Source organism: Nyctereutes procyonoides, unplaced genomic scaffold (assembly GCF_905146905.1).
Source record: "Nyctereutes procyonoides isolate TBG_1078 unplaced genomic scaffold, NYPRO_anot_genome, whole genome shotgun sequence".
NCBI classification, from domain to species: Eukaryota; Metazoa; Chordata; class Mammalia; order Carnivora; family Canidae; genus Nyctereutes; species Nyctereutes procyonoides.
Genome location: NW_026575121.1, coordinates 45,895,011 through 45,909,052, shown reverse-complemented (window position 1 = coordinate 45,909,052; position 14,042 = coordinate 45,895,011). Strand labels below are relative to the sequence as shown.

At 43.0% G+C, this 14,042-nt stretch overlaps 1 protein-coding gene across 3 annotated transcripts in view; it reads left to right on the top strand.

Moving 5' to 3' along the window:
* The window catches only part of ABCC4 (ATP binding cassette subfamily C member 4), a 247,650-nt gene that overhangs the window by 93,186 nt on the left and 140,422 nt on the right, over positions 1–14,042 (top strand). For all 3 annotated transcript variants that reach the window (XM_055336187.1, XM_055336188.1, XM_055336190.1), the window contains exons 11-13: positions 1,129–1,320; positions 10,712–10,806; positions 11,031–11,117. In XM_055336187.1, coding sequence (XP_055192162.1) covers positions 1,129–1,320; positions 10,712–10,806; positions 11,031–11,117 — 374 coding nt within the window. The remainder of the gene's footprint in view (positions 1–1,128; positions 1,321–10,711; positions 10,807–11,030; positions 11,118–14,042) is intronic.

The following is a 14,042-nucleotide window of genomic DNA, read 5'->3' as shown; positions in this document are numbered from 1 at the left end:
GCACAGTTTAAAATGCTTGTCTGGAAGTGAGATGTGTCAGTGAAGGAAATTCTTTCTGTCGCTGCTATCTGGGATAGTGACCAAGAAAATGGGACTTCCTTTTTTCAGAGCCTATTCTATTGGAAGTCTGGAGGTTGTAAGGCTCTTTTGGAAAGTGTTAAACATTTCCTTAGATGACTTTCCCAAGACATGTTACTGCCCAGTGAGTAATTGTGCAACTAGATGCATGCCACTGTGCTAGGAGCAAGGGATACAAATGTAAGAAGGCTCAGAGACTCCATTCCCCTCTAGAATCAACCAGGTCCTGGGTTACGTAAGACAGATCTGCCAAAGGATTATTTCAGCTGTTCGTTAGGAGCATTCTGATAGTGCTAGGCACAGACATACCACGTTCATATGTTCTAGAAGACTTGAAGAGGTGTACGTGCCGCACTTAGTCTTGTGTATCTGAAACAAAATATGCAAGGTAAATATCAGATGTGTAAATCATGGGGTGATTATTTACAAGGGCTATTTTCTCTTTGGAAACTTAGTTCAGAGTTTCTGATGCTTTGGATAGATTATTTCCACATAGCTTTTCAGAAAGAAGGATCTTTTTTCTTAAATGGCTTCTTGTTTTGTTTGTTTGTTTATTTATTTGAGAGAGAGGGAGAGAGAGAGGGAGGGGCAGAGGGAGAAGCAGGCTCCATGCAGGGAGCCTGACGTGAGACTCGATCCCGGGTCTCCAGGATCGCGCCCTGGGCTGAAGGCAGCGCTAAGCCACTGGGGCTGCCCAGATACAAGGATCTTGACAAGTAAAGTGTCCTTGCTGTGGGACCACTTGCATCAAACCTCAGATTTACAATGTGTGTATCCTGCCGGCCTTCTCTATTAAGAATGGCTAACAATCCTTAAGTGTTGGAGTATAGCATTTTATTGGGGGGAAACGCTACTGGGCAGAGCAGGTGGTTAGACTATTTTGTGAGTATTCGAATTTTATGTTGCGCTTTCCATAGCTGTACTTCATTCTACGGATAGTAAAGAAGCTCCGACGTGTATGAAAGCCCCGGGCTGGGGAAGGCTGAATCACGGGCTTGTTCCGTGCGGAGTGCTGACTGCACACATGCGCTTGTTTCCAATCTGTTTCAGTCCTCGCTGCTAAGTGCTGTCCTGGGGGAACTGCCCCGGAACCAGGGGCTGGTCAGCGTGCACGGAAGGATTGCCTATGTTTCGCAGCAGCCCTGGGTGTTTCCAGGAACTGTGAGGAGTAATATTTTATTTGGGAAGAAATACGAAAAGGAACGCTATGAAAAAGTAATAAAAGCTTGTGCGCTGAGAAAGGTAAGGACTTTGGAATTACATGTGTTTGAATTTCAAAGAGAAATTGTGTTGTTTTAAATGACAAGATTTAGTTCCTTTTTTCTTTTTGGAAGATCTTTGGACATTACTTAATGCTTCAAGCTGGTCTTGTGGGCGAATGCACCATAGGTACCTGCCCATATACTACTCTGCTATTTCAATCCTGATGTAAGGATGACATTCACAGGATGATTTTAAAGATTTTTCTCTCTCTCTCTCTCTCTCTATTTATTTAAAGTTAGCAAGGAATGAGGGGCAGAGGGAGATGGGGACTCTCATGTAGACTCCATGCTGAGCACAGACTCCAAAGTGAGGCTCAAACCCATGACCCTGAGATCATGACCAGAACCAAAATCAAGAACCACCTAACCGACTTGAGCCACCCAGGTGCCCCGAGTTTTATTCACTTTTAACTTTTTATTATTCATTTATTTATGTATTTTTAAAAGATTTTATTTATTTGTGTGTGTGTGAGAGAGAGAGAGACAGAGGGGGGGAGAGACACAGGCAGAGGGAGAAGCAGGCTCCATGCAGGGTGCCCGACGTGGGACTTGATCCCGGGTCTCCAGGATCAGGCCCTGGGCTGAAGGCGGTGCTACACCACTGGGCCATCCGGGCTGCCCACTTTTAACTTTTTGAAGGGATAATTCAAAAATTTGCAGATGCAGAGACAGTCATGTTATTACCCCTCATGTACCCAGCTCCTAGCTTCAGCTGTGCTCTGCTGGAGGTGGGTCTGTCTGTACTGGCACCCCTACCCTTTGCTGCCCCTCCCATACCCCAAATTCTATTGTTGAATATAGACCTCATATAATAGTTCATCTGCAGATATTTCCTTAGTCATCGCTAAAAGATAGTTCCTCTGATAAGAAACATTGTCCCTAAAAAATGACCCAAATTCCTTAATATCATCAGCATTTTGGTCCAAGTTGACATTTCGTTAGTTATCTCACCAGGAGATCTCCAGAGCAGTTGGTTTGAATCAGATTCCACATGAGGTTTGTGCTCGGCACTTGCTTGATTCATCTCCTGGGTCCCTTTTAATCTATAGGTCTCCTCTCCACTTGATTTTTCCCATGTGATTTATTATTTAAAGAAAAGGAAATGCTTTAAGATTTCTTTTGAATGCTACATCATTTCACAAGTGGAGAGATTGTTTTCAGAAATGACATTGTTTTGCAGAAAATGGCAAGATGAAATGTTTGTCATTGGGATTTTAAGTAAAATTGATGAATGAATGATGAACATTGAACTTACGTGATAGAATATAATTTAGCAAAAAGGAAAAAAAAAAGCAGATACCTATAAATACTAGGTGACTACCTTTAGGTTATAAAAATCAGTGGATAATAGCGTTAAAGGGCTCTCCCCAGGGTCAGTTCAATGCAGTCTGGACATCCAACTGTTCTTTTATACTGTGTGGAAAAGCCTGAGAAAGACTTTTAAAGGTAGGGCATTGAAGGCTCCAAGCCAGCTTTGTGAGGAAATTGTAATTTTGCTTGAACATCATAGATTTTATCAGGTGTGTAGCATTTATTGATGTGGACAAAACATAATTGCTTGTTTAATGGGCTTTTATTTATTTTCCCTTGGTCACTGTTAATGAGAGATTATGTGTTTTGAGACATGACCTCAAGGTAGCACTGATTGGCTAGATTTTTGTGAAATGGTGTATATTGTATAGGAAGAGGCCAAAAGCAAATGTAAAAATTCCCATTTATTCAGAGTCATGTGCTAATCATCTTTCTGCCTGTCACACCTGCATACACATATCTGCACACACGCACACATTAAAAACATGAGTTTTTAATCTTTTATCAGAGCCTTTGATGGCACCATCCTCATTGTTTAGTTCCTAAGACTGAGGCTTATGGAGATGAAAAAATTAAGCCAAACATTCACAGCTCAAGTTCAGATTTGGCATGACTCTAGATTCCATGCTTTTCCACTGGGCCATGATGCCTCCCATCCGAGGAAGTTTGTATGGAGGAGCTACTTTGTTACAGTCAGGTAATGGAGGTGGAGACCAGTGTGACACTGGTGGGAAGCCAGACGTGGAGAGACCATGGCCACGGTAGCCCACCTGCAAAGTTGGTGGGTAATTGCTTGGTATCAGTAGTAGTATTGAGGAACAGTTTTGTGGATGCATGCAGCAAAATGGGAGTAATTAAAATCCAGAGCTGGTTTCAAAGGTGTCCAGTTTGAGCATATAACAGCATTTACACAGAGTAGCAGCAATTATTCCAAAACAGTGAGGTCCTGAGGCATATAGCATTATCAGCTAATTATGCAGATTGCTCCTTGTACCACAAGGATGAGTCTCTTCAATACAGTGGCTGCTAGGAGTGGCCAAAGAGGCCAGCGTGTTGTGCATATAACTTCTGTTGTGCCCTTTTGGCTATTACAACCCTAACTAGCTACTAGTAGGTGAAGTTTTCCTTCTCATACTTAACACCTCTGGCTTTTCTGTTCATATGCCACCAGGTAACCTTGATCATTGTAATTACCCTTTAAATACAGGTGGCTGTGTGTGTGTCCAGGAGGAAGAATGTTTAAGACAAGGGTCTACATGGCTAGTAACATTCAGACAGTTAAACATAGTGCCCAGATCATGAATAGCATTTTCACATACAATAGAATTTAAAACTTTGTCTTAATTTGCCTTAAAACACCGAGCCTGTTGCAAATGATAGGTTGAATATTGGTCCCAAACACGACAAGATAAATTATATTCAATTGCTAAAGAGGCTAGGGGGAGCATTCCTGAAAAGAGGGTATGTAAATTTATTTTTTATCCTAAATAGGTGTCACTTTTTAAATAATACGTAAATTATATGTATCTGATATTTTTTTGTTGGGGGGAGCATAAAAATTGGATAATTGAGGAAGGTGGAATGTTGAGTTTGCAATGAACACAGCTCAGGCATTTTCTCTTTACCTTCATCAAGTTCAGTTCCTGATGCCCAGGATAGACTACAAAGGTCCAGACCAGTGTTTACCTTGCATTTCTGGTGATAGCGCAGCCCTGCCTTTCTCTTCCCCCATGTTTGAACATCTCTGGAGAAAGGGAGCTATTGGGATAGTGGCTGCGATCCAATGTCTTCCATAGACACTGATGCTTTCGCCAAAGCGACATGGGGCAACTGGACCAGTGTGTGGACCGTGTTCTAGGGCAGTTCTTTCTTTCTTTTTTTTTTTTTTTAAGTTTTTATTTATTTATGATAGTCACAGAGAGAGAGAGAGAGAGAGGCAGAGACACAGGCAGAGGGAGAAGCAGGCTCCGTGCACCGGGAGCCCGACGTGGGATTCGATCCCAGGTCTCCAGGATCGCACCCTGGGCCAAAGGCAGGCGCTAAACCGCTGCACCACCCAGGGATCCCTAGGGCAGTTCTTTCTTTCTTTTTCTTTTTTCTTTTCTTTTTTAGGGCAGTTCTGTAGGGCACACAGACTCTGGTGGGAAGGAGGTCCTGCAGGATGGGCTGTTGCCTTGATTCTTGTGTTCATGGCTTGATGTTTATGAACATGGACTGTTTCTTATTCTGCTGTATGGCTTGGGGTCATACAGTCAGGTCCTCTTGTGCTCATTCTCTCCTTGGCGGAAAAGGAGGCCCAGGGTATAGATGTTGTGAAGAGTCCTGGTCCCTGCTTTGTCACTTTCAACACATCCTGTTACCTACCTGGGTCTTTCCTGTCTGCTGCAAATGACATTGGGTCAGAAGATTTTCAAGAGGTTTTGCTGCAGTTCTGAAATGCTATCTGTCACTCTCTTTAGGGTTGGTAAAGGCTTTAAGAAACCAGAAAACCACCTGATGAGTTACGCGATCCTTTGCTTATCTCTTGGAATCCATGTGTCAGTGGATGAGCATAAGATGGCCAGGGAGATAGGGGCTTCCTGGAATGATTTTTGCCTGTAGATACAGAGAATGCTTATGTAGTAGGATATAGGATAGCTTTGGCCTTTAGATATCTTGGGTATTAGCTTGGGGTGACTGTTTCCTTTCTTATTAAATGGAGGTGGTACCTGACTACTGTCAGGAGGACCATAGGCAGGCAGTACCTCTAACATGCAGACATGTTAGGTTTTTGATAAATGAGGGCTGTTATTACTATAATAGCCCTTTTCTCTAAATTCATACAGACATAAATAAAGGATTTTTCCTTGCTGCCTCCCTTAAATCCTGGAATCAAAATAAAACAAAAAAGGCTAACATTTCTCACGTTAAATGTATTGCTAATAACTAATAACCAGGTGTATTATATCAGATCTAATTAAGTTAACTTAAGTCTTTCTGTAGAAAACATGAAATAATATGGGAAGATAGGAAGTAATCATGTTTAGCAGCATTGATTTGGGCTGATGACCTACTCAAAGTGACAGTGTAGTGGGTTAGAACATCATTGAGGGAGCACCTGCTTGAATTCCAAGGCCCTGGAGGCAGACAGGTGTGAATTGAATCTCTGTCTCTGTTTACCAGCTGTGTGATTTTGGTTCACTGAACCTTAAAAAGCTTCAGTTTATCTATAAAATGGAGATGATTATTCTCCAAAGTCGTTTCTTAGGATGAAAGGCAATAATGATCTTATAACACCTGATTGCTGGGGACATCCCAAGGAGTCAATAAATCTTAGACTCACATACAAGAGATATTAGCTCTTAATTTTAAGAGCAGCCAATTTTGGGTAGAATCATATCCATAAGATGTGACATCTTAAACAGAAGGTGTTTGAGTATACAATTTCCATTATTTGATTTGACATTTGTGTAGGTGCTCTAACCTTGTGCATTACGTAAATTAAAAATATTCTTCTAACATATGCAATGTATCACGATATTTGCATCTTATCATTTAGCACTTGAAGACTTTTTTTTTTTTAAAGATTCTATTTATTCATGAGAGACAGAGAGGGAGGCAGATACACAGGCAGAGGGAGAAGCAGACCATGCAGGGAGCCCAATGTGGGACTTGATCCCAGAATTCTGTGACCGACCACGCCCTGAGCCAAAGGCAGATGCTCAACTGCTGAGCCACCCAGGCATCCCACTTGATGAGGTGTTTTTTTGTTTTTTGTTTTGTTTTGTTTTGTTTTTGAAGCATTTTTAGACAATATATCCTTGAAGTAATAGCATTGGTAAATTCAAGTGTAATATTTTCCTACACAGATCACTTGAATTTATAAGCCCCACTGGTGCGCTTACAGGCTTATAGTTTCTTCTCATATTTACTACACTTCTGCCAGTTTGGACGTTTTCTTTTCCGATAACCTTGAGACATTTTCTTTTCTGATAATCTTGATGGTTGTAGAATGATTATGGTTCTACAGTTTTTTATCTCTCAATTGGGATAACTTCTACTCACATGTAACCGAATAATAAATGAGTACAGAGGGGAAATATGAGACTAATCTAAATATAGAAACTAAGTTTATTGATACCTCTGTGTGTGTAGAGATCTTCAGCTCTTAACTAATTTTTACATTTTAAATACACTTTTAATTTTAAATACTTTTATTTTTTTAAGATTTGACAGAGAGAGAGAGAGAGAGCGAGCGAGAGAGAGAGAGAGAGCGCGCACACAAGCCGGAGGAGTGGCAGGCAGAAGGAGAGGGAGTAGACTCCCCGTAGAGTAGGGAGCCTGATGCAGGTCTCATTCTCAGGACCCTGGGATCATGACCTGAGCTGAAGGCAGACACTTAACCAATTGAGCCACCCAGGTGCCTTTAAATACACTTTTAAATATACTTTACATAACCCATTTGGGGCAGCATGATGAGGAATGAAGAATAAAAGACTACGAATTGAGAGGAGTGTGGTTCAGATTCTACACTCCATTTAAGAGCTGGTAGTCCTTTGACCATTATGCAACCTGGTGTCAGTTCCCTCACCTGTGAAATGGGGCTCCCATTTTGCAGCCTGTGAATATTAAATATCATTCTTATCGGGCATCCGAGTGCCAGGCTTGGTGCGTAAATCTTAGCATCCTTACCATCGAGGAGCTGGGGAGACAAACCACGCACGTGTACAAATTACGAAGCAGAATAAGGTGGGCCCTTCATGAGAAATACCGAGTCTTGAGAATCAAGTAGAAAGAGCAAGGAGTTCCCATTTCCAATGATTTCATTGAAGAGAAGATTTGAGCTGGGCTTTGAAAGATCTAGGGGATACCGATTAGGCCATGATAGGAATGCCAATCATGGAAGAAAAGTTATGAACAAAGGCCTGGAACTCTTAATGTTTGATTCCGTGATCCAGCCCTCCTTGGCCCCCAGGCTTCCTGAATGGTGTCATAAACAGTCAACGGTCTGCTCCGTGGTATTTCTGTGGAAGCCTCCACCTTCACCAAAGGCAATTTGCTAGGTTTCTGGCTTGATGGCATCAAACCCAGCATAGTTCTTTCTTGGCTTTTCCTCTAGTGTGTGTGTCTGCTTTTAAATGAAAACAATTAGAGACAAAACAGTTGGTTAAATATAATTGAGACATAACTAACATTAGAGTACTTTCTGCTCATTGGGAAGATATGAAGTATACATTCAACTCAGGCTTTTCTTTTTAACCAAACCAGAAAATTGTGGTTAGGAAATTAGCCTGACTCAGATTTTACTTCATATTCTTTGAGATGTTTTTTCCCTCTGTAGCTTGTCCACAAATAGTTGGCAGAAGCAGCAGCCACTCCCAAGTCCTCCTACTAGGCTTAGAGAGGGTCCATTCCCTATTCCCTAACTGTACTGAATCTGAGAGTGGATTTTAAGTGCCATTCTTTAGAGAGTGGCTGAGATTGCTCTGCTGTAGCCTGGTGCTATTTTGAGAAGGAAGACAAGGCAATATAAAATCAAGGCATAAAAACTAATAACAGTTTGTGAGGACTGTCAGTGAATCGAGGTCAAGTAAAATGTGGGTGTGGTGGGTGGGTGTGAGTGGGTGGTGGAAGGCAGGGAACTGATTTTAGAATGGCCCATTGTTTTTCACGGAAACCTAAAGCAGGAGCTGGTGTAGTCTTCTGGGCTTAGCAAGGAAGTAATGTGAAATAATGAATTTTCATGATTGACCAATTGTTGCCTTTCACTTACTGCCATCCAGTTAATCTCTGAGCATGTAGGAATTCTGTGTGTTTCTGTGAACTGTCAGGGAATGGGTTGGGATGGAGATGCCCTGTCTTTTCCTTTCTTTTGGTGGCATCCTTTGCGTGATATGATTCATACTGTGAATGAAGTCCCATTTTTGGTTTGATCAAAAAATATGTATCCATTGCTAGTAGCAAGGTACAGTAAACTCCTGTGTTTTCCCTATGTATAAAAGATGTTAGTCTGCATTTTTGATTGTCACAGCATCCTTGAACTTAGTCATTCTTGTCGCTCCACATTTTGAAGAAGAGGAAGAGGTGCTTAGGGAGGTCAAGGGACTTCCTTGTCATGGACCTTCCAACATGCCTCTTGTTTTCTCCCCAGGTTGGTCAAAGTAGAGACAAAGAGATGAGGGCTCATCTATAGAAAGTTGTTGCTGCATATTCTAGGTTGATGCTTGCGAGATGTGGTAGGTAGATAACCAACACACTCCACCAAACTCTGATTATCTATGCCAGGAAGCTGTACAGTGATAATTACAGGCCATCTAAATAAAAGATTCTAATACAGTACAATGTAATTTGAATCTGATTATTATCCTGTCATTTTGGGGATGTTATTACCCTTTCCTCCTGCCCCCAGCTATTATGATTTGTCCATTTATTTCCTAAATAATATTCAGATATAATTTGATTGATTCCCCAGTCATCATATCCTATCTTAATCTTTGTGGCTTTGAATTTTATCTGGCTTGCATGAAGCAAAATTCTCCTTAGTGCAATAGATTTGTTCAGTGTCCCTCGAACACAATTACTTCCCTTCTGTTCTTCTGCTCAGACTGATCTTTCTGCTTGTTTTCTTGTACATATCTTGTCAGTCACTCTACTGTACCTTAAATGTGAAGACAAGGGTCAGGTGTTCACCTTTCTCCAAGGTTGGGAGGTTGAGGTGAGATCAGCAAACTGACTGGTTAAGACATACATGTTCTTTGATAACATAAGTCCTGTGGCTTCACAAACCAGGGGTGAACTGCGGGCTCTCACTAGTAGCGCTGGCTCTGAGGTCCAGACTTGCAAATCCAGGTGCAATATGACGTCTTGCCCATAACGAAGATCTTAGCTCACACCCACTGTTTCCCCCAGCTCAGTAAATGGTGTGCCTGTTCTTCCCCTTTCTCACGTGGAGGACAATACATCATTCCTCTGCCACCACCACAATCCTCGCCCATTCATTAGCAGGTCTTACAGGCTTGACCTTTGAAATTTATTCCGAACATGACCATTGCTTTCCATGTCTGCTGCTTCCATTCTGGTTCTAGCGAGTGTCCTCTCTCACCTGCATTAATGCAGTGCCATCCCAATGTGTGCCTTGCTTTCACTCTTTGTGTCATATCATCTGTTTTCCACAAAGAGGCAAGAGAGGGATTTCTCAAAAACCCTAAGCCTGGTGGGATGCCTGGGTGGCTCAGTGGTTGAGTTTCTGCCTTTTAGCTCAGAGTGTAATCTCGGGATCCGGGATCGACTCCCACGTCCGGCCCCCTGCAGGGAGCCTGCTTCTCTTTCTGTCTCTCTCTCTCGGTGTCTCTCATAAATAAAAAATCTTTAAAAACAAACCAAGAAAACCCCCTATGCTCCCCACGTCCCCTCTCCAAGTGACTCTGGGTGAAACACCTGGCTCCCTTTATCTTTACTCACTCATTCTTTGCACACTGTCTCCAGCTCTGCTGGGCTCCCTGCTACTCCTGGAACACGGGGCAGGTGACTTCCCTGTGCCCTTTGTGCTCGCTCTTTTCTGCAGGTGGAATGCGTTTCAGGTCTGCCCAGGTGCACTTGTCTTTGTGGAAATCCCCTCCCATCAGAGCCCTTCTCTAAGCCTCGTATAGATGGGATTTTCCTGCGTCTGTCTCCTCTGTGCCAGCTTCCTTTTTCTTTCTAGGTCTTAGGATTTGTACTCATGCTAATTTTTCATGTTGTCAGTCTCCCTCTATGGAAACTCAAGGGACTTTGCCTTCTTAAAACCAAATTCATTGTGCCCAGAAGAGTGCCCGACATATAGTAGATGTTCATTAGACATCAGTTAAGATGGTGAAATGCACGAACATTGTGGGGAAAAGCTGCAGACTAGAAGGGAAAAGCCCTGTGTATTTTGGAAAGGTTCAAAGATCACAATTTACTCACTTTGAAATAGATTTATCTCTATTGATCACGTACGTTTATGAAGAATCAGTGCTGAAAGTCTAGGATGACAGTAGAACACATTTTAAATCTCCCCCCCCCCCTTTCTTTCTTCCTTTTTACTTTCTGTCTCCATGTAGGATTTGCAGTGTTTGGAGGATGGAGATTTAACCGTGATAGGTGATCGGGGAGCGACACTGAGTGGAGGGCAAAAGGCCCGGATCAACCTCGCAAGGTAATCACAGTTGAGTTGCACCTGCTCCCAAGGGTGGCTAACCTGAGAACACCTGCTGCATAGTGGTGGGGGGTGCCGGGTGCCATATGGAACACCAGCCTTGCCTTATTCCATAGGCTCTTCAAATGAATGGGACCCAAGTTGTTGAATGCTGTCACAACTGGGTGATGTGATCTGGGGAGTGTGAAGCTTTCTCCCCTCTGATGTGGTCTTATATTTTCTAGAGCAGTGTATCAGGATGCAGACATCTACCTCCTGGATGATCCTCTCAGCGCAGTAGATGCGGAAGTTGGCAGGCATTTGTTTGAACTGTGAGTTTACTTGTGTTGTCATTTCTGTTCTGTTTGAATCCTGTGGTATTTGGGGTAAAACATCAAGAAAGCCAGGGTCTTTCAGAAGACTGTGCGTTCTCCTGTGGTGTCCCTCTGTCTCCTCCCTTCCTTCCTCAGAAGGTCCTTTTTAGAGACATTTTTTTTTAATTTTTTTTAATTTATTTATGATAGTCACACAGAGAGAGAGAGAGAGAGGGGCAGAGACACAGGCAGAGGGAGAAGCAGGCTCCATGCAGGCAGCCCGACGTGGGATTCGATCCCGGGTCTCCAGGATCGCGCCCCGGGCCAAAGGCAGGCGCCAAACCGCTGCGCCACCCAGGGATCCCTGACATTTTTAGATAATAAAGAGAAGAAAGAGATGGAGCTTACCATCTGTGCCGTGAGTGGAGGACATGAAGAAATAGATGGCAGATGTCCCCTTGATACTTGTTGTTGATAACCAAGACAGTGTTGTTGGAATCAGGAAAGTGATGCACAGTTTTTAAATCAAAGATTGGGACTTGGTAACGTAGGACTTGGTTGCCAGTTCTTTTCCATCATCATTTTTATTGGTGGCATATTAGAAGTGAAATTTTTTTAGTGCCCACAGAGCTTCTGTGGAGTGGCCTTGCTGGTTTGTGCTAATTATCCTGAAGATCAGGAAATACTTGGTTATGTCTAGAATTTAAGAATGCCTTATTCCAGGGTGGCCGAGTGGCTCATTTGGTTGAGTGTCTGCCTTCAGCTCAGGTCGTGATCCCAGAGTCCTTCGATTGAGCCCCACATCTGGGTCCTTGGATCATACCCATGTCTGGCTCCTTGTTCATCAGGGAGCCTGCTTCTTCCTCTCCCTCTGCCTGCTCCTTCCCCTGGTTGTGTTCTTTCTCTCTGTGTGTCAAATAAATAAATACAATCTTTAAGAAATCGTCACCTGGGTGATTCAGTGGTTGAGTGTCCGCCTTTGGCTCAGTTCGTAATCCTGGGGTCCTGGGATCGAGTTCTGCATCGGGATTTCTGGAAGGAGCCTGCTTCTTCCTCTGCCTATGTCTCTGCCTCTCTCTCTCTGTGTCTCTCATGAATAAATGAATTAAATCTTTTTAAAAAAGTTTTAAAACAAAAGAATGCCTTTTCCATATTACTTTCCTTGTTGTACTATGGCTTCATGGATTCTTATTAGAATTAATATGTAAGAACCCCAAATGTAGGGTTAACTTGAATTTGAAATATGATATCTAGAATCTAGCTCATTTCGTGACTTTCTTTGTGTTTCTGGAATTTGTTTTCATTTGGTCTTGCTTCATCACCAATTGACTGAAGTAGAATAACTCTAGATCTTTTCTGTACAGACTGTAACCTGACATGCATGACTCATGCTCCCTGCAGAGTCTAGACTGGCATATTTGGAAGCATTGTGAACTTGCTCTTGCTAAAATTGCATCATGTCTATCCCACAGTTATCTTACTGTTGTTCACGTTGTCAGAGCCAGCCGGTGCTTTCCAGTGCACTTCTGATCCCCTAACTAATGCCCAGAGATAGATTCTCTAGCAAATTATCTTGCACAAAACCTCGTTGTTTACAAAGGAGAACTGAAACAACAGAAATGGATTTTCTCCCAGTCCTGGAGGCTGAAAGTCCAGATCAGGGTGCTGGCATTTTGGTTTCTCTTGAGACCTCTCTCCTTGGTTATCTGATGGCTGCCTACTTCCTGTGTCCATACATGGGTTTGCCTCTGTACATATGCACCCCTGGTGGCTTTCTCCTTAGGTGCTTTTTAAAAAAAGAAAAAGATTAATTTATTTGAGGGAGGCTCAAGTAAGCTTGTGTTTGGGGGAGGGGCAGAGGGAGAGAATGTCAAGCAGACTCCCCACTGAGCACGGGGCCCCAAGTGAAGCTCAATACCATCACCTCTGAGACCATGACCTGAGCTGAAACCAAGAGTTGGGTGCTTAACTGAGCCATCTTGGGCACCCCATCTACTTATGTCTTAGTCTCTTCTAAGAATACAGGTCAGATTAGATACAGGCCCATAGTTAAGGCCTTATTTTTATTTTTAAAAGATTATTTATTCATGAGAGACCCAGAGACACAGGCAGAGGGAGAAGCAGGCTCCCTGCGGGGAGCCCAATGTGGTACTTGATCCCAGGACCCCAGGATCACATCCTGAGCCTAAGGCAGACACTCAACCACTGAGCCACCCAGGTGCCCTGAGGCTTTATTTTTTAACTTCCATCATCTCTTTAGTGGTCCTGTCACCAAATTACAAAATACTGAGGGTTAAGGCATCAATGTGAATTTTGGAGAGAGGCTGGGAAGACCAAATTAAAGTCCTAAGTAGCAAAGTAAAGAGAGTTTAGCAGAGTCATCAGTGTGAGGCAGCCCTGGGCTCCAGACACCAGAAGCCTGGGACTCAGTGTCCCCTCAGTATTGGTTCCTAATATTCCCTCATCTGGCTGCCCATGAGTGTTTATATACAGAGTGCTTAGTTTTGGGATGATGAGAAGTTCTGAAGGTAGGTGGTGGTGATAGTTGCACAACAGTGTGCGTGTACATAATGCTATTGGGAATACTATGCTTACAAATGGGTAAAATGGTAAATCATATACATATTTTACCACAATTTAAAGTAAAAGTAAAAAAAAAAAAGTAAAAGTACATAGCAGTGTCAAATATTTCAGATCTCAGAGAGCCAAGCCCCTGTTGCTTGACATGGTCTCCAGAGCTTTGATCCCACTCCCCTTCCCATACCTTCCTGATCATGAGTTAATGAATTTTCCCTTAGGGACGCGCTTTGTGGCTTGTGACTGAGTGCAGTGACAAGACCTAGAGCCTACCTTGCACCCTGAGGCCATTTCTGCTGTTCCCTGTCCTTTCTTCTGGGAAGGTGGCGTGGGGGCGGGGCTGTTCTTTTCTGTCTTCCCACAGCC